The sequence below is a fragment of the Chiloscyllium plagiosum genome, unplaced genomic scaffold (genome assembly GCF_037043375.1).
Source record: "Chiloscyllium plagiosum isolate Xiang-an unplaced genomic scaffold, Cpla_swu_hap1 HiC_scaffold_2, whole genome shotgun sequence".
Classification (NCBI taxonomy): domain Eukaryota; kingdom Metazoa; phylum Chordata; class Chondrichthyes; order Orectolobiformes; family Hemiscylliidae; genus Chiloscyllium; species Chiloscyllium plagiosum.
Window position 1 is genome coordinate 116,159,253 of NW_028270140.1, and position 24,832 is coordinate 116,184,084.

Below are 24,832 nucleotides of genomic sequence, written 5' to 3' on the forward strand. Positions count from 1 at the left end.
AGGAGTCCCAAATGATTCTGAATATTGTGCGTCATCAACAAATATACCCATTTCTGACTTTATCATAGAGGGAAAATCATTGAAGCAGCTGTACTGATCCATAAATCTTCACATGGTTAGGTCGAGAAAGCTACCACAAGAAACTTCTGCAGAAATTTCCTGGGACTGAGATGACTGACCTCTAATGGTCTCGCTATCTTCCTTTGATTTTGGTATGACTTTAACTAGCGGAGAGTTGTTCCCTAGTTCTCATTAGGGAGCTTTTACCAAGCTCATGTTAATGACATAATTGATCAAATGCTGCTTTAGTATCCAAGACAGTCTCCTTAGAGATCTCTATGAACACAATTGCAAATATGCACAAAATTATCCACAACTTTCTGTAAGTGGTTCACTTAACCAATATTCCTGGCTCTGGTCTCTGTCTGTCTCTTCCACTACTGACAAACTGTAGTAGCCATGTGTACTAATCACAAGATCTTAGAATGTGGATTTTGCTGGTTGGGCCAGATTTTATGATCCATCACATTGCTCATTCTAATTACCCTTCTGAAACTAAAAGTGAGCTATTATTTGAACCACTGCAGTTCATTTAGTATAGATGCCTCCAAACTTCTTTTAGGAAGGGAATTCCAGAAATTTGACCTAGTGACACTGAAGGAATGGTAATATATTTTCAGGTGTGGATGGTGAGTGACTTGGAGGGCAACGTATAGGTAGTTGTGTTCCCATTTTTCTCTTCAGAAGAGTCGACGTTTCAGGCATGAGCCTTCATCGGGAAGTCCCGATGAAGGCCTTATGCCCAAAACATCGACTCTCCAGCTTCTCGGATGTTGCTTAACCGGCTATGCTTTTCTAGCACCACACTGTTCGACTCTGATGTCCAGCATCTGCAGTCCTCAGTTTCTCCTGAGCAGTATTACTGACATGATGGAATGCTCTACTTGTCCCCTATCTGGAAAATGGGAGGGCAAGTGCCGGAGCCCAAGGCATTCCGAACCCATGCTGGTCTGGGAGATTAGTTGTGGACCAGAACCTGGACCGGGAGGAAGTCTGAGCCCTGGCCACCCTGGAGACCGTCCTGGACTGGAGGCCAGCACACGGAGGCAGTGAAGCCTGGTGCACACAGACTCAGTGAAAGGGACTATAATAGAGTACTTTTAGACATATACTTTTTATTCTTATTCTGGACATGAGTAATTTGAGTACTTTTAAAAACTTTGTATTTCTATTGTAGACTATTTTTCTTACTCTTTTAATTCTGTTACAAACACTGAAAGACGCTGTACCTAGGCACTCTGCACTAAAAATGGTGCCAGAGGTGACATTACAAACTTTTCACTACACTCATTTGAGTGCATGTCACAGGAAAGGCTATTCTACTATTTAATTTTGAGGAAGTGAGGTACAAACTATGTTATATCCTGTATACCAAGTCCCCAGAGTTCATTTCATGTTCCCAAAGTGTTTACCTTAGAGGGAAACAAGGCTTTCAAAGTTAAATTTTAATGGGGTGACACTTTTAAGAATTGGTATTTCTCCCTAGATTTATGTGGATTTGCGACTCTTACTAGTAGCGGCTATTGACACAAGTCGGCCAAAACAAAGACTGAACTCAAAAAAAGCTCGGCAAGCTTATCAGCATCTGTAAAAAGTAAAACATAATTAACATAGTCTTTCATCTGAAACGCAACATGCCCCTAACTTGCTGTTGCAATACACTGCAATACCTGAAGCCCGGTGCATGTTGGGAAATGTGTTTGGCTACAACGTGCCGGACTACAACTCCCGTGAAGCATTGCGGGCCCAGTTGTCTGATGGTATAGCGGAGGAGTGTCAGGCTGCGGGGGAAGAGGATGGGTGACTGAGTTGAGTCTTGGGTCGGGGGTTGTGTGAGTACTCGGGAGTCGGAGACAGCACGTGCCAGGTGGAGTGACAGGGAGGTGCGCATAACGCCGGCAGCAGCAGCCGCCGTGGGTCTGTTAGGCCCATCCCTGCTCTGAGAGGTGAGTAATCGGGGGAAGCGGGGCACGGCTGGCCGCTGGAAAAGGCCCCGAACGGGTTCCACGCCTCAGTGTAAAACTTTGACCCTGACAGGTCCCCGCCGGCAGCAGCAGCAGCAGCACCGGCTTGTGTGACCCCCGTGTACCAGCTTCCAGCGTGAGGACTTATAAACATCCACAAAACAGGTGCCCACGCCAAAACCTAGAACATTTAAAACATAGACTTCCTATGATTTAATCAATTCCTAATTGTTTTTATATGCATCTTCGATGAAGGTGAAGTTACGGTTCAGTGGTAGCACTGCGGCCTCTGAGCAAGTCCCATTCGTGAGGTTTTAACGCATAAATTTTGTTGACACTTCCATTCAATTACTGAGTGTATTGCCTTTTCGATATTAAAAGAAGTCTCTCTCTCTGCCTATTCAAGAGCAATAAAATGCTGTTTTGAAGAAAGCCAGTGGTATTTTCATGTTTTGATAAATGTGTTTGAAATGGTTATTTATCACTACCATTTGTAAACCTTCACATTAGTCCATATGTTTCACTAGGTTACAACAGTAGCAACATTTCCAGAGTGCACAATTTATTTGAACGTTACATTATCTATTAGCAGGTGAGAGTTTTGCTGGCTAGTCCAGTATTTATTGTCTGTTCATAATTGTCCTTCTTGAACTGCTCCACTCCATGAAGAGTAAGTGCATGCATAGGGCTGTAGGAAGCGATTCAGAATTTTGATGCAGTGACAGTGAAGGAACAGTGATGTCCAAGTCAGGATGCTGTGTGACTTAGAGGGGATCCTGCAGGTGGTAAAGTTCCTATGTATCTGCAGCTGTTGTACTTCAAGGTACAAATTTGAAAGACACTGTAGAGTCATAGAGATGTACAGCACAGAAACAGATTCTATGGTCCAACTTGTCCATGCTGACTAGATATCCTGAATTAATCGAGACCCATTTGCCAGCACTTAACCAATATCCCTCTAAACCTTTCTTATTCATATACCCATCCAAATCCCTTTTAAATGTTGTAATTGTGTCAACCTCCACCATTTCCTGTTGCAGCTCATTCCATACATGCACCACTCTTTGCATGAAAAAATTACCCCTAAGTCCCTTTTAATCTTTCCCTCTCACCCTAAACCTGTGCCTTCAAGTTTTGAACTCCTCCATCCCAGGGAAAATACCTTGTCTATTTACCCTATCCATGCCCCTCATAGTTTTATAAAGCTCTGTAAAGTCACCCCTCAGCCTTCGATGCTCCAGGGAAAACAACCCCAGCCTTTTCAGCCTCTCTCTATAGTTCAAATCCTCCAACCCTGGCAACATTCTTATAAATCTTTTCTGAACCCTTTCAAGTTTCACAGCATCCTTCCGGGAGGGGGAGACCAGAATTGCACACAATGTTCCAAAAGTGCCCTAACCAATGCCCTGTAAAACTGCAACATGACCTTCTAACTGCTATACTCGATGCTCTGACCAATAGAGGAAAGCATACCAAATGCTGCCTTCAATATCCTGTCGTCCTGCAACTCCACTTTCAAGGAGCTATGAACCTGCACCCCAAGGTCTCTTTGTTCAGCAACACTCCCAGGACCTTAATATTAAGATGTAATTCCTGCCCTGATTTGCCTTCCCAAAATGCAGCACCTCACATTTATCTAAATTAAACTCCATCTGCCACTTGAAGGAGCAAGAGTGAGTTTCTGCAGTAAATCTTGTAAATGCTATACACTGCATTTCTTCTGTGTTGAGTGTGATGAGTGAATGTTGAAGGTGCTAGATCAAACAAGCTGTCCTGAATGATGATAAGCTTGAAGAAAGTGAGGACTGCAGGTGCTGGTGAGTCAGTCAGAAAGTATGACACTGGAAAAGCACAGCCAGTGAAGCAGCATCTGAGGAGCAGAAGAGTTTTGAACATAAGCTGTTCATCAGGAATGTTAAGCTTGTTGAGTATTTTGGAACTGCAGTCTACCAGGGAGGTATGGATTCCATCAGGTTGGAGACTTGTGTGCTGTAAATGGTGTGTAGGTTATGAGGAATCAGGAGATGGGTGACTTGCAGCCTCTGACCTGCTGTTGTAGCTCCAGTATTTGTATGGACTATCCAGTTCAACTTCTGTTAAGGAGTAATCCTTAGTTATTTAATTGTGCGAATTCACTGCATGGCCTCTGTTTCTGTTCTCATTACAGCCTTGGTTCAAACATGAACAAAATACCTTCTTTGTAATCTCATCCATTATGTCAATTGTACTCTCACTGTTGGTATCCATCCAACTGACGCTCAGTCCCCTACCATCTAGAAGCACGTGGACAGCAGATATATGGAAACATATCACTTGCCAATTTCTCTCCAAGTCACTCACCATTCTGACTTAGAAATATATTGCCGTTCCTTCGCAATTGCTATTTCAAAATCCTCTCTCATAACATAATGTGTGTACCTACATCAAATCATAGAATCCCTACAGTATGGAAGCAGGCCATTTGACCCATTGAGTCCACACACACCCTCTAACATCTCCTGCAGATCCACTCCCCTGTCCTATCCCTGTAACTCTGCCTTGCCTTAGCCTGCACATTCCCTGGGCAGGTGAGCACAGCCAATCCACCTAACCTGCACATTTTTGGAATGTGGGAGAAAACTGGAGCACCTGGAGGAAAATCGCACAGACTGTCACCCAAGGGTGGAATCAAACCCAGGTCCCTGGTGCTGTGAAGCAGCAGCGTTGACCACTGTGCTGTCCTACAAGTGGACTACAATAATGAAGAATGCTGCTTCCCATCACAACCAGAAGAACAATTTGGGATGGGTAATAAAAGTGAACTGAGCCACTATAACCCTCATCTCACAAATAAATTAATAAAAACATTCTGGATGAACCCACATGAGGAAGTGTCATGTCCAGCTTATCAAAACCATTCAGGATCTTAAAATCTTCGAGAAAGATATTAGTCACTCTTCTAAACTCTGAAGAGAACCAGCCCTGTCTGTTGTATGTATCTGCATAAGACAATCCACATATTTCAAATATCATGTAGTAAACTCCTCAGAGCTGCCCGAATGTGTTTATTTCCTAAAATAAGGAGACCAAAACTGCACACCAAATGAGATGTAATCTCGTTAATAACTTGAACTGAACCAAAACATTCTTTCATATTCAGTTGCTCTTATAATAAAGTAGACAATCCTATTAATTTTCTTAACTGCTGTACCAGCATACTGCCTTTTTCAATTCATGCACTATAACACCAAGATCCCTTTGCACTTGGGAATTCTGCAGTCATGCTCCAATTAAGTAGTACACTACATTTTAATTATTCCTATGAAAGTGACCATTTTTCCAATATTAGATTTTTTTTGTTACCTCACTCAACCTATCTACATCTGTAACACCCTTACATCATCTTTGTATCACTTTAGTGTGTGTCATGGTGATGCCTGTGAATTTAACTGCCATGCCTGAGATGTAAATTGTAGAAGGTTGAGGCCCAGCACAGACTACTGTGGGAGTCCACTCACCAGATGCTGGTAATCAGAGAAGTACCCATTTAAGCATATTTTATTTTATGCCAGCGAGTCAATCTTCTCTCCACACTAATATGTTACCGTCTACACGATGAGCTTTTGTTATTTGCAATAATCTTTGTTATGCCATCTTATCAAATGCTTTGTGGAAATGCAGATATAGTATGCTGATATAAACTCTTCTTTATCCACAGCACGTGTTGCATCTGCAATGAATTCCAATAAATTGGTTAATAATGATATCCCTTTATTATAACCATGTTGACAACCCAATTATGTTGAAATTTTTAAAATGATCACCTTGAATCCCTTTATCAATCAATTCTAAAACATTCTCTATGACAGATGATGAATAAACTATTCAACTTTCCTGTTTTATGCCTCCCTCACTTCTTAAATAGAGGGGCTTCACTCACTGCTTTCCAGTCTGTTGGAATCTTTTCTGAATTTAAGGAAATTTGGAAAATTTAACGCCATTTGACATATTACCTCATTGGCTCCCACTCAAAACCCCCCTAAGATGAAGTCCATTTGATGTAGAGATCTGTCCACAGCTGTTTGCTTAGTACCAGTTCCCTTGTGATTGGTACTTTCACTAAATTCCTCTCTCCGTCCACCTGGTTCATTGCTATTACTGTGTTTCACTTTGTATTTTCTATAATGAAGACAGAAGCAAAATATTTGTTTGTTACATCCATCATTTCCTTACCTCCTATTAACTCCCCATTTTCATTGTCCAGAAGAACAACACTCACTTCACTCTTTTTCTTTTTGAAAACCTGTAGAAACTCCTGTTATCCAATTTTTACATTTCTGTGTAGCTTCATCTCACACTCGAATTTCTTCCTCCAATTAACTTTTTAGTCATTTGCTGCTGTCCTTTACATTGGGAGCAGCCATCTGACCTGCCAGTCATCTTGGTGCAGCAGTGTACTTAGGTTTGATGCTTTCCCTTGAGAATTTTTCTTTATAGTAGAAATATGTATATTCTGAGTTCTGAAATATCCCAATAAATGCCTAGAATAGTTGTTCACTTCAGCTGGCTCAGCTTTCATGCCCACATATGCCATTATTTAGGCTTAAAATAAAGTCTTAGCCCCAATCTTCTCCCTTTCAAACTGGGTGTAAAATTTAATGATGTTGTGTCACAGCTACCAATGCCAGCCTTAATTGTAAAGTCTTTAATTAATCTTATCACATTGCACAAAACCATATCTAATATAATCTGTTCTTAGGTTGCTTCTAAAACATTGTGCTCTAAGAAGCTATCTTGAAAGCATTCTATGAACTCCACATTTAGGCTACTACTGCAAACCTGATTTTCCAGTTTATATGTAGACTTAAGTTACCCATGATTATTATCATCCCTTTATTTCAAACACCCGATATTTTTTATTGTATTTTAAACGACAGTGCTAACTCCTCCACCTTTACTTCCCGTTTTTCTCTAATGTCCTGTACCCCTCTTCAGAACACAATGTTTGTCATCCTGAAGCCTGTCTCCAGATTGACTCTCCTATCCCTATTTATTTATTTCACTGTGCACTGTATTGATTAGATTAGACTACTTACAGTGTGGAAACAGGCCCTTCGGCCCAGCAAGTCCACATCGACCTGCCTAAGCGCAACCCACCCAGACCCATTTCCCTACATTTACCCCTTCACCTAACACTACGGGCAATTTAGCATGGCCAATTCACCTAACCTGCACATTTTTGGACTGTGGGAGGAAACCGGAGCACCCGGAGCAAACCCACGCAGACACGGGGAGAATGTACAAACTCCACACAGTTGCCTGAGGCGGGAATTGAACCCAGGTCTCTGGCGCTGTGAGGCAGCAGTGCTAACTACTGTGCCACCGTGCCACCCACAAAAGCATTGTGGAGAATGTGGGCATCGATCCCACTACCTCTCTCATACTAAGCCAGTGATCTACCATTTGAGCTAATTCCCCGACAGCATGCAAAGATATTGAGGGGGCACCCTTTGCAAGACAAAGCTTTTCACTGTGCCTCAGTACAGGTGACAAAAATTCAATTCACTACCAGTTCATTTGCTTTATAAATACTTGATACACATTTTCATTTATTTGTTTCATCTAGCCTTGATTGGTATATTCCTAGGTTTATTTCTTTCTGCCCCTTTTGGCCATTCTCTGACCCTCCTTTTCTATATTACTATTTTCCTTTGTTGTGGTTCTGTTCGCCGAGCTGGAAATTTTTGTTGCAAACGTTTCGTCCCCTGTCTAGGTGACATCCTCAGTGCTTGGGAGCCTCCTGTGAAGCGCTTCTGTGGTGTTTCCTCCAGCATTTATAGTGGTCTGTCCCTGCTGCTTCCGGTTGTCAGTTTCAGCTGTCCGCTGTAGTGGCCGGTATATTGGGTCCAGGTCGATGTGTTTGTTGATGGAGTTTGTGGATAAGTGCCATGCTTCTAGGAATTCCCTGGCTGTTCTTTGTTTCACTTGCCCTATAATGGTAGTGTTGTCCCAGTCGAATTCATGTTGCTTGTCGTCTGCGTGTGTGGCTACTAAGGATAGCTGGTCGTGGCGTTTCGTGGCTAGTTGATGTTCATGGATGCGGATCGTTAGCTGTCTTTCTGTTTGTCCTATACAGTGTTTTGTGCAGTCCTTGCATGGGATTTTGTACACTACATTAGTTTTGCTCATGCTGGGTATCGGGTCCTTCGTTCTGGTGAGTTGTTGTCTGAGGGTGGCTATTGGTTTGTGTGCTGTTATAAGTCCTAGTGGTCGCAGTAGTCTGGCTGTCATTTCAGAGATGTTCTTGATGTATGGTAGTGTGGCTAGTCCTTTGGGTTGCGGCATGTCCTCGTTCCGTTGTCTTTCTCTTAGGCATCTGTTGATGGAATTGCGTGGGTATCCGTTTTTGGCGAATACCTTATACAGGTGTTCCTCTTCCTCTTTTTGCAGTTCTGGTGTACTGCAGTGTGTTGTGACCCTTTTGAATAGTGTCTTGATGCAACTTCTTTTGTGTGCGTTGGGGTGGTTGCTTTCATAGTTCAGGACTTGGTCTGTGTGTGTGGCTTTCCTGTATACCTTTGTGGTGAATTCTCCACAAAGAGAATTCTGCGCAAAACACTATATAGGACAAACAGGAAGACAGCTAACGATCCGCATCCATGAACATCAACTAGCCACGAAACGCCACGATCAGCTATCCTTAGTAGCCACACACGCAGACGACAAGCAACATGAATTCGACTGGGACAACACTACCATTATAGGGCAAGTGAAACAAAGAACAGCCAGGGAATTCCTAGAAGCATGGCACTCATCCACAAACTCCATCAACAAACACTTCGACCTGGACCCAATATACCGGCCACTACAGTGGACAGCTGAAACTGACAACCGGAAGCGGCAGGGACAGGCCACTATAAATGCCGGAGGAAACACCACAGAAGCGCTTCACAGGAGGCTCCCAAGCACTGAGGATGTCACCTAGACAGGGGACGAAACGTCTGCAACACAAATTCCCAGCTCAGCGAACAGAACCACAACAACGAGCACCCGAGCTACAAATCTTCACCCAAACTTTGAACTATTTTCCTTTCTTACCTTGTTTCTGTTCTTTGATATACTGGATTTTTCCACATTTGATCCCTTGCCTCATTATTTAGTTTAAAATCCTCTCTACGTTACAGGTTTTGGGGTGTACAAGAGCTCTGGTCTCAGCATGGTTTGTGAGTAGACCATTCCAAAGGTATAGCATCACTTATACCAAACTACTGCCAGTGGCCCACTAATTGAAACTCTTCTCCCACACCAGTCTTTGCACTATGCATTCATTTCTCAGATTTTATGTACGTTATGCCAATTTGCACATGACTCAGATGATAATCCAGATGTTCTAACTTCTGAGGTACCATGTTTTTAGTGCCTAGTTCCTCAATTGCTATATACAGAAACACTTTAATTGTTCTTCCCATGTTGTTGATATCTATATGGACTGTGACCATTGGATTACTAACCCCTAGAATATGGAAAGTAGGACTTTGCAGAGTCAAAGGTCTGAATCTGCTCTGCATTCTGCTCATGAAGTCACCTCTTGCTCTGCCACTCTGTTCATATGGTCGATCCCACCCATCACCCTACACCTGCAGCTCTCCCCCACCTGGCTATTCTGCTCATGCAACCTTGCCACTCCATTCTCACAGACTTTCATCCTACCTGAACACTCTGCTCATCGACTTTCCTCTTGTCAGTCTGCTCACAAAGCCCTTCCCTCTCATTCCACCTCAGTGTCCACACACCACTTTCTGCCCCACTACAAAGATCACTTAGTGCTTATCTGAGACATTGCCACTCTGCTCACTGCTGCCTCCCTACCACTTCACTCCACTGCTCTGGTCTTGCACCCTTTCCTCCACTTTGCTATTCCATTCCTTAATCACTTAGCTTGCCGTGCCACTCTGCTCTCAAACCCTTCCCCTCCACCAATCTGATCCTATGATCCTTCCAATTTTCATTCTGGTGGAGCAAAGTCAGACGCTGGAAATTCTGTGTTGAGTAACTCGTCTCCTGATTGGTTAAAGCTGGTCCTGCATCTGCAAAGCATAGCAGTCTGATGGAATACCCTCCAGTTGCTAAATAATGCAGCTCAAGCAGCTTGGCACTGTGCGGGGTAAAGCTTGATTGGCAGCCCATCTAACATCTTCAATATTCACACCCTCCACCATTAATACCATCTGCACTACCACCTGCAGAGTCCCTTGGAAGTCACACATCGTCTTGATATTGTTGTTCCTTCAGTGTTGCTGGGTTAAAATTCCACAACTCCCTAACACTATTGTGGATGGGCCCTCACCACATGATCTGCAGTAATCCAAGAAGGCTGATTACCACTGCCCCCTCAAAGTATTCTGGTTGCAGTAATAGTGCTTACCTAGCCAATGCTGTCTCCATTCCGCAAATGACAAAATCTCCTTATGTTCTAGTCAACCTCTTTTAAGTTTTGATTTGTCTTCCTCTGATCCATTTCCCCACATGAAATTCCATTTGTTACAATTTGTCCACTAATTTAATTTTTTTTGCCATTTTGTTGATCCTGTTGACATCTACACAATGTAAGAGCCTCATAATGTAGTGTTATATACAGCTCTTTCTTCTTCCACAAGTTTTTAAAATTCACTTTCAGCACATGGGCATTGCTGGTTGGGCCAGCATTTATTGCCTATCCTAATTGCCTTGTGAAGTGATGAACTGCTTTCTGGAACTGTTGCAGTCCATTTGGTGCAGGTATAACCACAACACTGGTAGGTCATGAATTCTACAACTTTGACCCAGTGACATTGAAGGAACAATGATATATTTCCAAATCTGGAATGTGAGTGGTTGAGAGAGGACTTGCAGTTGGTGGTGTTCCCATATACTGCTTGCCTTGGCCTTCCAGTTGGTAATGGTGCTGCGTTTGGAAAGTGCTCTCAAAGAAATGTTAATGCATTTCTGATGAGCATCAATGATGAAGAAATTGTAGTTTACATTCTGAAGATATGCTGGGATGGTGAGTGATCATACCCAGCTTTATCTCTTTGGAGTAGAGTTTAAGGAAGGTGGAAAGAAAGGTAGTGATGGAGTTTGGGCTGTATACTATAAAAGTATGGCCACAAGTAGTATAATGGAAGAAAATGGGGATTAAAAAAGGCCAGAAATGTAGAGTTCTTGGAGTATTTTGAGCAAGAGGAGATTTCAGAATTAGGAGGGGTAAGGCCCACACTTGGAAGAAAGTGTTAAAATCAAGGCATTTATTGACCCGTAACTATTATAGGTGGCTGAGGAAAGGAATGATGGTTGAATGGGATATGGCTGGCCATATTAGAAGCTGAAGTTTACAGTTGGCTGAAGACAGGAAACCCACTGGGAGAACATTGGAATAATCAAATCTAGAGGTAACTGAGGAAAGGATCGGGGTTTCAGCAGTAGATGGGCTGATGCAGGACAGAAATGGCTGATGATGTCAGCTACTTAACTGGTTAGAATTCTGTCTTTGTCACTTTGTTACCATTTTGGAGTGCTGCAAGTGTCCACATTATTGCTGCTCCAGTAATAGCTTATTAAGAAGCAAAGTGGAAAATGTGCCCCCTTCTGGGTTCAGCTCAGTATGGGAGGTGATAGCCTAGTGGTATTGAGGCTGGACTGTTAATCCAGAGATTCAGATAATGTTCTGGGGACCTGGGTTCGAGTCCCTCCATGGCAGATGGTGGAATTTGGATTCCATACATCTGGAATTAAGAATCTAATGATGACAATGAATTGATTGTCAGAAAAACCCATCTGGTTCAGTAATACCCTTTAGAGAAGGAAACTGCCATCCTTACCTGGTCTGGCCTACATGTGTCTCCAGACTCTCAGCGTTGTGGTTGACTCGTAACTACCCTCTGGGCAATTAGGGATGGGCAATAAATGCTGCCTAGCCAGCGATGCCCACATCCCATGAATGAATAAAGAAAAAAAAATGTCACAGTTGGATGCTTTACGCAGGTGAACTTTTGGGCAGAAATGTCAACACGTGAACGGATTAGTCAGAAAAACTTGCTGGTTCACCTAGCTTAATCTTCTGCATCACGATTAATATTCCTGGCCCATTATATGCTAAGTAATCTAATGGAAGAGATGAGAAACTAGATGTTTTTTGGGGAAAAAACCCTATCTGGGAGAAGCAAATCTAGTAAAATTAACCAGTTGGACAGTGCTTGGCTGTTGGATCCTTTTGATAAGTTTTTGGATCCTGTTGAAATAGTTTGAAACTGTTATAATCTGTACCAAAATGGATTGCAAAGCACCTGTACAGGTTAAATTATCGACTGCTTGTTTTGTAACATACCTAAAATCATGAATGATGTGAGATACGTGTAAGTGATTAATTTGAAGATTTTTGGTGCTAATAAATGCTGCTTTATGATATTTGTCTTCCTGTATCTTGCAGAATGTTTCGCCGCTCAAGACTCAGCATAAAACCTAATGTGAAACCTGGTGGAAGAGGCTCATCACAGACAAGCAAGGAAGATGACAAGGACCATACCTCCGTCCAGCAATCAAGTCCTGAAAGAAACACTTCCAATGAAAATGATGCTTCTGAGTCTCAAGTTGTGATATCAGTTCCGCCAGTGCCACCGCCTAATGCAAGCAGAGAACAGGAAGAAAGAGATGACCCAGATGAGCAGCAGGAGAATGTTCCAATTAATAAGTTAGTATTGAATTCATTTGAACACTGGTCTAAGCTATCATAATCTTAATCATCAACTTCCTGTTCTAATATTTTCCGTCTATGCACCAGCTGCAGTTTTTAACTGCCTCATAAGAATATAAAAATAGGAATGGGAGTAGGCCATTTCAGCTCCTTGAGCCTGCCATGCCATTCTAGAAGATTGCAGCTGATGTGTCCCAGGCCTAAACTCCTCTGATGTCAGCTACTCAGAGCCCTCAACTTTTGATATTTCAAAAATTCTGTCTACCTCCTCTTTAAGTGCTTTCAGTGATCTAACTTCTACAGCTCTCAGGGATAGAGAATTCTGCAAATTCTGTGCACTCTGAGATAAGAAATTCCTTTGTATCTGAGTTTTAAATGACTGCCTCCCTTATTCTGTAACTGTGTCCCCAGTCTGAGTTACCGCCATGAGCGGAAGCATCTGCCCTCTCAAGCCCCTCAGAATCTTGTATGTTTCAGGAAGATCAACCTTCATTCTTCTGAAGACTTAAGCTGTTTAGTTGCTTTCGATAACATAACCACTTCATCCGAGGAATAAATCTAGTTAATCTGTTTGAATTGCTCCTACTGCAATATATTCTTTATTTAATACGGGGACCAAACATATACACAAGTGTGCCATCACCAGCACCCTGCACATTTGAAGGAAGACTTTATTTTTTAAAATTCAAACCATCTTGTAATGAAGGGCAAAATTGTATTTACTTTCTCAATTACATCTGCATCTGCGTAATAGCTTCTTGGGTTTCATGCGAGAACACCCAGAAATCTATATGCTGTAGCTTTTTGGAATTTTTTCAATATAAATAATATTCTAACTTTTGATTCTTCCTACCTTATAATTTCCTGCAATAAACTCCATTTGCCAAGTTGTTGCCCACTAACTCAATATACCTATATGCCCTTGTTGATTTCTCATGTCATCAGCGCGAAATGCCCTCCTATGTATTTTTGTGTCATCAGCAAATTTGGATAGATTACACTCTACCCCCTCCTCCAAATTATTATAAATAATAAATAATTGAGGCCCTAGGACTGATCCTTATGGCTCTCCACATCTTCCTAACCTCAAGAGAACCCATTAATCTATTTTGTGCAATGATCCTTTACGTGCCATCTTATTGAATGCCTTCTTGAAATCTGAATGCATTATCAAAGAACTCAAGCAAATTTATCAAACATGATTTCCTTTTCACAAAATCATGTTGTCTCTGTTTGATTGCATCAGGTTTTTCTAAATTTCTTGTTGCTTCTTTCTTAATAAGGGACTCCCAATGACAAATGGAAGGCTAATTGTCCTGTAGTTTTCTGTCTTCCGTCTCTGTCCCTTTTTGAATGTCATATTGCCATTTTCTCAATCTGCTAGAACCCTCCTGAAGTTCATTGAGTTCTGGAATATATTGACCAATGCCTTCACTACCTTTGCAGTCAGTTCCTCCAAAACCCTTGGATGAAGATTGTCAGGTCCTTGTGACCTATCTGTCTTTAATTCCAATAGTTTGTGAAATACCTTGTCCTTTATCCACCAGAAAAACTCTGTCAAAAGAACTTTGTTCTCTTAGCACCTTGTTTATCTGACACCTTTGGGATGTTTATGGTTTCCTCCACCGTGAAGACTGACGCAAAATATTGCTTTAAATTATCTGCTATTTTCCTGTTTCCTGTTGTCAATTCCTCAGTTGTATTCTATCAGGATTCTACACTCACTCTATCTACTTTGTTACATATCTGTAGAAGCTTTTACTATTTATTTTAGAACATAGAACAATACAGCGCAGAACAGGCCTTTCGGTCCTCGATGTTGCGCTGACCTGTGAACTATTCTCAGCTCGTTCCTGTACACTATCCCAAAATCATCCATTGCTTACCTAAGGATTGTTTAAATCTCCCTAATGTGGTTGAGTTGACTACATTAGCAGGTAGGGCATTCCACGCCCTTACCACTCTCTGCGTAAAGAACCTGCCTCTCACATCTGTCTTAAATCTATCATCCCTCAATTTGTAGTTATGCCCCCTCGTACAAGCTGACGTCATCATCCTAGGAAAAAGACTTTCACTGTCTACCCTATCTAATCCTTTGATCATCTTATATGTCTCTATCAAATCCCCTCTTACTCTTCTTCTTGCCAATGAGAACAGACCCAAGTCGCTCAGCCTTTCCTCATAAGACCTTCCCTCCAGACCAGGCAACATCCTGGTACATCTCCTCTGCACCTTTTCCAATGTTTCCACATCCTTCCCGAAATATGGGGACCAGAACTGTACACAATATTCCAAGTGCGGCCGCACCAGCGTTTTTGTATAGTTGCAGCATGATATTGCGGCTCCGGAACTCAATCCTTCTACTAATGAAACCGAACACACCGTATGCCGCCTTAACAGCACTAGCCACCTGGGTGGCAACTTTTAGGGATCTATGTACATGGACTCCAAGATCCTTTGCACATCCACACTACCAAAAATCTTTCCATTGACCCAGTACACTGCCTTCCTGTTATTCTTCCCAAAGTGCATCACCTCAAATTTAGCTATACTGAACTTCATTTGCCACCTCTCAGCCCAATTCTGCAGTTTATCCAAATTCCCCTGCAACCTGTAACATTCTTTCACACTGTCTGCTACTCCACTGACTTTAGTGTCATCTGCAAATTTACTAATCCATCCACCTATGCCTGCGTCTAGGTCATTTATAAAAATGACAAACAGCAGTGGTCCCTAAACAGATCCTTGTGGTACACCACTAGTAACCGGACTCCAGACTGAATATTTTCCATCAACCACCACTCACTGTCTTTTTTCAGAAAGCTAGTTTCTAATCCAAACTGTTAAATCGCCCTCCATTCCATGCCTTTGCAATTTCCCCAATAACCTACCATGTGGAACCTTATCAAAAGCTTTACTGAAGTCCATGTATACCATATCAACCGCCCTACCCTTGTCTACATGCTGGGTCACCTTCTCAAAAATCTCAATGAGATTTGTGAGATATGACCTGCCCTTGACAAACCATGTTGACTATCTGAAATCAAATTGTTGCTTGCTAGATGATTATAAATCTTATCTCTTATAATGCTTTCAAAAGCCTTTCCTACAATAGAAGTAAAGCTCACTTGTCTATAATTACCTGGGTCATTTCTACTGCCCTTCTTGAACAAGGGCACAACATTTGCAATCCTCCAGTCCTCTGGTCCCAAACCTGTAGACAATGACGACTTAAATATCAAAGCCAAAGGCTCTGCCATCTCCTCCCTATTTGCTAAATTGTTTTCATAGTGTATTTCCTCTCTTGTGAGCCTTTTGGTCATCTGCTGCTGATTTCATAGTATTATAGAATTGCGTTAGTGTAGTTAGAGGCCATTCAGCCCATTGGATCTGTACCAACCCTCCAAAGCACATTCCACTGACCCCAAACCCATTGCCCATTTAATCTTGTTAATTCCCCTGAATCTATGCTCCTGTGTTGTAGTATGTTCTCCAGTTGGGGCTATACTCAATAGCTTTCTTTGGCTGGGAATGCGAGTGCATGGGTAGCATAACCTGAATACTGTCCTTTATGTTCATTGACAAACGTGTGTATTTCAGGGTTGATTCTTTATCCTGGCAAATTCACCTAACTTGCCCATGCCTGGAAACTATGGGCAATTCAGCATGGTCAATACATATCTTTTGTGGGAGGAAACTGGAGCATCCAGTGGAAACCCCTGCAGACATAGGGAGAATGTGGAAACTCGAAGCAGACAATCACTCAAGGCCTGCAACACACCTGGGTCCCTGGTGCTGTGAGGCAGCAGTCCTAGGCACCTACCCTACCTCCTTTTCCTTTTGGCTTATTTATACAATACATTGACTCCCTTTGATTATTCAATTCCCAGTCTCAGACTTATAGTACTTGACAACTACACCATTATATTACAATTTAATACAGGTGATTTGATCGTATTGTCTCTGTCCATCCTTTTACCAGTAAAAGTGTGACCAATTCAGCATAGAAGAGCATTCTAGAAATTTGATTATGTTGTACTGAGATTTTATCTTGGACTAATTGCCAGTCAAATCTTAGATTGACTGGTTTGTGGCACCTTGCTGAATGCCTTTGCAGTGTCACAGCAATGGGTACTCGTCTCAATGTGTTGTTAAGTATAAACAGAGAGTGAATCATACATAATTGCTGAACGCCTACATAAGTTTGCCAAACAATTGGTGAGACCAAGCACTTGAAACTTGAAAGACTTTCACTGCTGAAATGACAAAATCTCAGTAATAAAATCTTTTAAATTCACAGGTTTAGCTTCTGGAGTGCAAATCAATTCAGTGATGGTGTGAAATAGCTGGGTTTAGATCAGCCAGAGCTATATATTCTTTTGAATTTGCTTTTACGTTAATCAACAGAAAGAAAATTGGGTATTTGCTCCTCACTATTTCCCATTTCTGAAGTTAAATTTCCCTTTAGTTTTTTAAAAATGTTTGCTTATGATAAGTTTAAAACAAAACACTGCTTTGTGTAGATTATTGTTGGGGTGAAGAGTCAAAATAGACTTCTGTTATGGACTCGGCCAGACCACTCAAAACATTCTTAAGCAGGCAGGCCCAGAGCATTACTTTGCAATTTGTTTCTGTAAATGTACAGTGAAAATTATCAAGTAGGTTAGCTAGGTTGATTTTAAAACACAAAAAATTATTCACAGAATCACACAATGAAACACAAAGAACTGAATAAAGAACCCCTACAGAACTCAACCCATCCAACTAGACTAAATTATGCTGTTCCAAATATACAAACAGTCCTAATAAGCAAACTTCCTTTAAAAACCAGTAAAAATGGAACACATGATTTCAGGTTGAAGTTGAAGGGCAGAAAGCGAGAGAGAGAGTTTCCACACAGTTCCCTGTTGAACTTCCAACCAGTTCTAGACTGAACTAAAACTGCTCAGCTCAGCTAGAAAGGTGAGCACTCCCCTTTCATTATACAGGTCACTTCTAAAACATGACCACTTTGGTCTGAAGTCTCATCTGTTTACCTATAAACAAAAGGCCTCTCAAAATCCTTTTTATCTCTGTACCAAACCAGACTGATTGGAGCCTGGCCTGGTTTATTGCCCATCTGAATAAAATCAAGGACAGAGTCTACTTGAGCCCAGGAACAGCTTTTAGGAAAAAAAGGGATTAGCTTTGTGACACTTAAAGTAAAATAATTATTTTTAGTCCATATGTAGTCTATTGGATTAGAAATTATCAGGCATGTTGTGAAGGAATAGTTCAAACTACTAAGTACAATAAATCAATGGAGGCATTAAAATCCACTTGTGAAAATGTTAGTAAGAAATACTAATTTCCTACATTTTTCAAAGGGTCTAAGTAATTCTGGTCCAAAATCATTGCATGCTGATGAGTCTTTTTGACTTGTGTCCAAGAGACAAACAAACAAAATGGTGGTGTAATGTTAATGTCACTGAACTAGTAATTTTGAACTCCTCCAGGTTCATATTTTGGAGACATAGCATATGGTATAATTTGAATTTGTAAAAAATTGGGATAAAATGCTAGCCTAATGGTGATCATGTAACCACTTTGATTGTTGTAAAATAGCTGATCTAGTTCACTGCAGTCATTTAGGGAAGGGAATCTGCTGTCCTTACCTGGTCTGGTCTTTGTGATTTCATACCCACAGCAATGTGGTTGATACTTAACTGGCCTCTGGGCAATTAGCCATGGGCAAAAAATGCTGGCCTAGCCAGCGATGTCCACATCCTGTGAACAAATTTTTAAAAGATTAGTTGTACTGAAAAGTTTTTGGCTAATGAGCCATAACAATAAAACAGAATTATTTTTTACCTTTAACCTGGACATTTTGAGAAATAAATGGATTGAATGATGTGAGGACCACATAGACCATAAATATTTCAGTCTGCACCCAAGTCTTTCTGGGTAATTTCAGACAAAATGGTCATAGGGATGTTATAGGAGGCCTCAGTGTTCTAGGATAACAAACATATAGCTTTTATCTTTGATCTCTTTCTTTTGCCCTTAATTGTTTTCTGGTGATTGCCTCTCCTTTCTGCTGAATGTGTGTTTGAGTAGAGCAATGAAAAATTGGCGATGATATTTCTTAAAGATAACTTGTCCACTGATGTTCACTTATCATTCACATTCTGAGTTGGAAATTAGCCATTCATTTAGGAACCTGCAGTCATGAAAACTCACCACACTTTAATATCAGTCATGACGTTTGATGTAAAGGAATGAAAATTGGAGCATTTTTATTGTCAAATTTCTTGGAGCAGTCTGAGCTCTGGATACAAACTAAGATACAGTGATGCAGCAGGAAATGTGGCAGACTTGGGTATTTACATCTTTAATCTTTAGTTCCTGGTTTCCATTACCATCTTCTTTTGCCTTGTGCTTCCATGCTTTTTGTCACTGACTTTGTCTTTTTACTGGCCTTCCCCTTATTTTCTTCTTCCCTCCCACTACCCCTCTTTTCCTGATCTCTGCTAACACTAATACTCTCTACCATTTGCTAGTTCTGATAAAGTGTAATCAATCTGAAAGATTAATTCTCAGATAGTTGCCTAACCTTTTTATTCATTCATGGGATGTGGGCTTTGCTGGCTGGGCAGTATTTATTGTCTACCTCGAATTGTCCTTGATAAGGTGGTGGTGAGCTGCATTATTGAATAGCTGCAGTCCATTTTATTTAGATATACCCACAATGCTGTTACAAAGGGTGTTCAGTTCATATTCTGGTCAATGATAATACCCCTAGGATGTTAATAATTAGGAATTCAGGAAGGGTAATGCTGGAAGTCAAGGGTGACAGTTAGATTATATCTTATGGGAGATGGTAATTGCTTGACATTCATGTGGTGCATATGTTACTTACTGTTACTCAGCTCAAGTCTGGAGTTTATCCTTGCCTGGAGTTTGTGGCATGGACTATTTCATTATTTCAGGAGTTGTAAATGGTGCTGAATATTGTGTAATTATCAATGAACATCTCCACTTCTGATCTTACAATGGAATGTCATTGATGAAGCAGCTGATGATGGTTGGGCCTGAGACACTGCCTGAGGAACTGAGCCCTGTTGTGGTGCAGTGGCAGTGTGCCTACCACTGAGCTGGGAGGCCTGGGTTCAAGTTCCACCTGCTTCAGAGCTGTACAATAACATTGCTAAACAGTATGATTAGAAAAATAAGGTACCCTGTGGAACTCCTGTAGTAATGTCCTGCCTTGAGGTGCAACTGACTGCAACAACCTCAACCATATTCCTGAACGCTAGGTATGATGTAACCCAGTGGAGAGTTTTCCCTCTGATTCCCTTTGACTCTAATTTTGCTTAGAGTCTGCAGTCGGTCAGAGCAGTTACTCTAGCTTCCGCTCTGGGGTTTGGCTGTTCTGTTCATATTTTAACCAAGCCTAGAGGTGAACAGGAGTAAAGCAGCCCTCGTGGACCACAAACTGAGCATCAATGAGCAGGTTATTGCTAAGCAATTGCTCCTTGATAACAATATTGATGATGTCTCCTATGATCTTTACTAATAATTGAGAGTAGACTGGAGAGTTGGTAATTGACCAGGGTTGGATTTGTCCTGCCTTTCGTGCCAGGACATGGCTGGGCACTTTTTATATGTTAGTATCTGTCCTGAAACAGCTTGTTTAGAGGAACACGTCTGTACACGTCTTCTGTAATATTACTAGGATATTATTAGGGCACATATCATTGCAGTATTCAGTGCCTTCATTATTTCTTCATATCACAGAATGAATCAATTTAATTGAAGCCTGACATCTGTGATACTCAGGATTTCTGGAGAGGCTGAGGTGGTCATCCAACACTTCTAGCTGAAGGTTGTCACAAATACCTTTTATACTGACATGTTGGGCTCCATTGTTATTGAGGGGGAGAGGAGATTCACCAGCAATTTAGTGCAATTCAGCTATGAAAAGAGACGAAATAGATTGGTGTTGTTTTACTTAGAGCAGAGAAGGCTGAAAAGGGAACTGATTAAGTTGTACAAAGTTCTGAGAGATGTAGAGTGAGAAATATTCCTATCTGGTAGACCAGTCAATTACCAGGTGGCACAGTTTTAAGTTGGATACAAGAAAGTTAGATGCCTAAAAGGATAGTAGAGGTGGGAGTCCTCAAGACATTTAAGAACTGTTTAGATGAGCACTTTGAATGCCATAACATGCATGGCCTTAAGTCAAGTCCTGGAAAGTGTGGTCAGCAAATATAGATGCTTGATGACCAGAGTGGGCACAGTATACCAAAGGCCTTCATTTTATATTGTGAAAGCTCTGAATGCTCATTGAGGATAAGGATATTTGTCGAGCCTTCTCCTTCAGTGAGTTGTTTAATTGTCTGCAACCATTTAAGAGCGTATGTGGCAAGAATGCAGAGCTAAGATCTCATCTGCTGATTGTGGAATCACTTAGCTTTGTTAGAGGAGAAGCCACCTGAGGAGAAATATCTTCACCCAGAGAATGGTGAGTCTGTGGAATTCTCTGTCACAAAAAGTGACTGAGGTGGAAACATTGAATGTTTTCTCAAGATGATTAAATATAGTTCTTAAGGCTAAAGAGGTTGAAGGGTATGGGACGAAAGTGAAAACAGAGTACTGAATTGGGTTCTCAACCATGATCATATTCAATGGCGGACCAGACTTGAAGGGCTGATGGCCTACTATTTTCTATGTTTTCATTTTTCTATCAATTGCTACTAATGCTGTTTGGCACATCACTAGTCCTTTACCAGTTTGACACCTTATTTTTAATAGCTGATCCTGTTCCTGGCAAGTCCTTCTGCCTCTTCATTGAAATGGTGTTGATCCCCCTAGCATGATAGTAAGGAGAGAATGAGGGATCTGCTGGGTCAGAGTATGAGGTTGCAGAATGTGTTGGTGAGTACAATTCTGCTGCTGGTAGTCCATTGTCCCTGATGAATACCCAATCTGAGTTACTAGATTTGTTTGAAGTCTGTCTCATTTCACAAGGTGGTAGCAGGACACAACACAATGTCAGGTGTGAAGACCGGACTTGGTCTCTGCAAGGACTTTGTGATGGTCACTCCTATGGATGCTGTAATGGACTGATGCATCTCTAGCTAATAGATTGATGAGGATGAGGTCAATGATGTTTTACCACTTGTTGGTTGCCCCACTATCAACCCCCACCAGGTCCAGATCAGCTGCTCTATCCTTTAGGATTTGACCATTTCATCACTAGTGGTGCTTCAGAACCATTCTTGGTGATGGACATTGAAACCTCTCATCCAGAGTACTTTCTGTGTCTTTGCCACCTTCGTTGCTTTTTCCAAATGATGTTCAACATGGATGAGTACTGATTTACCTCCCGAACAAGGGCAACATATTGTAATAAGCAGGAAGAGCATTGTTGATTAGAATAGTTACTTTTAATTGATTTTCAGCCTTTTGGTGGTCTTCTGCTAGGTGATGTGTTTGGCTGTGGCTGTTTATTTGGAATGACTATTTTCTTTTAAAATCAGATTGCGAAGTTATTTACTATTTCAAACAAAACAATATCAAACCAATTCAGATGATTACACAGTAAATGTTATTTACGTTATATGCACTTTTAATCAATTTTTGAAGTGACTGGACTTCGAATGAAAGAAGAGTTAAACTGACCTTGAAATGTTAGTTTTGTATCTTCACCGCAGATGCTGCCAGGTCTAATAATTTTCTCCAGCATTTTCTGTCTTCATTTTCAATTTCTAGCATCCGCAGCAGTTTTCTTTTTTTTTTGGGGTACATTTAGATATTTTATGTTTATAAATAAACTAAACACCAACCTCTCCTTGGCAATCACAACGTATAGCAGACTGAGATAAACGTTCTCATACAGGTCTTTTTCTTTTGCATCTCATTGTTAACTTAGGTCATCTGATTCCTCAGTTAGTTAAACCAATGAATGGGCTGGGAAGCCATTCTGTTTCCATTGAGTGTCAAAACATAAATAGCATGGGTTGTTATATTATGTGATGTTAAATAAGTGACATTAATTTGATTATTTTTTGATAACATTTTGGGCTTTTCTTTATTTGCATTTTTCTAAGTGATACTAAATAAATTTAAAACATTATTATAACCAGCAAACTTTTTTTTAAGGAATGACAAGAATGATAAGACTGGAGAACCTGGTGTCAATAGTAAACTCTCTGTGGCACTTTTGCAAAGGAGGAAGCGTTTCTCTACCATGCCAAATTTAGCCAAACCCAGATCTACGTCTACATCTGCATCTACACAACCATCAAGCAGCATAACATCAAAAACTCTTGCTCAACAACAAACTTCATTAACGTCTGGAGCCAATACTGCATCTGTTCAAGGTAAAGCCTCTCCATCGCAGACCTCTGCTACTGACAAACTGCTTCCAAAATCACTGGACAAACGCAAGCCCACTTCAGGACAACTTAATAAATTGCCAGAAAAGAAAACCCCAATTCCTCAAGTACCTCAGTTTTCTCCAGTTAAAAGTCCTGTGCACAAAGATCCAGCTATTGGCACCAATACTATTCGCTCACCTATGACACGGAAGACTCTGTCCTCACCACTCAAGGAGAGGGTTATGACAAGCAGCCCACCTACGAAAGGAATTGTACCATCCCCAAATCACTCACCTGTACGCCCTAAATCAGCAAAAATTCCATCTGACCTTGAACGACTGAGGAAAGCTCGAAAACTGCGTGAAATGCTAAAAGAAGAGTTGAGGAAAGAGAAGGCAAGTTTTAAATATGTGTTTTGAGGTTTTTGTTGGCAATTACTTTCAATAGGAGCCAATTTTGTTGCCATATAGCAATGAAACATTACTAATAGCTGATTCGATATATTTAACCTATTTTAAAGTTATAATAATATTAACTTGTTATTTGCAAATATGTGATATAAATTAGGACTAATGACTAACGCTCTAGGTACTTAACAGATGTGATTCTAAATTTATATCCATTCAACATGGTATTCTTCCCACAATATAAAAAGCAAGTATTAACTTCCTAGACATCACAATATTTAAATTGGCACAGCAACAAACATAAGTTGGCAATAAATGTTTTTCGAAAAAAATCGTAACACTTCGATACACAAAAATCCATCACCATAAGCACCATGCTTTCTGTTGACTGGGGAAGTCACTGTTAAACTGTTGTTTGTTGTCTATAATACAATCACTGCACCAAAAGCAATTGAAAGTACATGAGAGTTTCTGAGTTGTGGTAATGCATAAATGTAAGTGTTTATGAAATTAAAATGTTTAAATTAAATTATACACTTGACATAGTTGTCATTACAACATCATCTACTACATTTCCCCCCAAATAGTAGTCTCTGAAATTATGCAGCTTTAATTGAGGAACCCTGCATTAGTTTGCAAGAAATTCATTACCTGACTTTTCCTGATACAAGTTAAATGAATATTCCTTTGCTGAACAGTGTTTTTTTCCCTTTCGAAGATCCTGTCTCTACTTCTGTTCTTGTCTTCCATGGAGTGCTACAGCACCACTCCCCTTTTGTGGCACCACCTTTACAGCCCTGCTATTGATCTGTGGCCTCACATCTAGCCCTGCACCAGCACTTTGCTCTGCAACCTCACTCCTTGGTCCACTTCAGTGTTTCTGTTTCTGCTTCTCCTTCCCAGGCCTCACTGGCCATGCTTGCCAGTACCACTTTCATTGCTCCTTCAAATTCTAGGTGATTCTCTCCCATATTTGGCACTGATAAATTCCCTATGAACCTATCAGCGATAATCATAGGCCAAAATCACTCTGTGATTTGGAGGAGTAGCTACTCGCCATTTCCTTTCATTCTACTTAGCATTTTTATCTGCTTGAATTCACAAAGTGAAATTTTCTGCGTGATTTAGAGATTTTCAGGGTGAATTTGCCTGCTGGCCCTGTATATTTTTGAGCACTGGCCCTGATTTTAATGGACTGTGATGAAAGAAGGATTGTGCTGTTCTCTACATTGACAGGTCAGTTTAATCAGGTTGTAGAGAAACCTGCTCCAATCTGATGTCTCACAAATACAGCATCTTCTAAAAGGGATCTATGGAATTTCAGAGCTAAGA

At 40.9% G+C, this 24,832-nt stretch overlaps 1 protein-coding gene across 1 annotated transcript in view; it reads left to right on the top strand.

The window, feature by feature from the left end:
• The first annotated feature begins 1,870 nt into the window (after positions 1–1,870).
• LOC122558916 (uncharacterized) overlaps positions 1,871–24,832 on the top strand; it is a 98,913-nt gene continuing 75,951 nt past the window's right edge. Inside the window, exons 1-3 of the mRNA XM_087999957.1 lie at positions 1,871–2,006; positions 12,469–12,729; positions 22,876–23,488. Of these exons, the coding sequence (XP_087856083.1) occupies positions 12,470–12,729; positions 22,876–23,488 (873 nt within the window). The 5' untranslated portion in view covers positions 1,871–2,006; position 12,469. The remainder of the gene's footprint in view (positions 2,007–12,468; positions 12,730–22,875; positions 23,489–24,832) is intronic.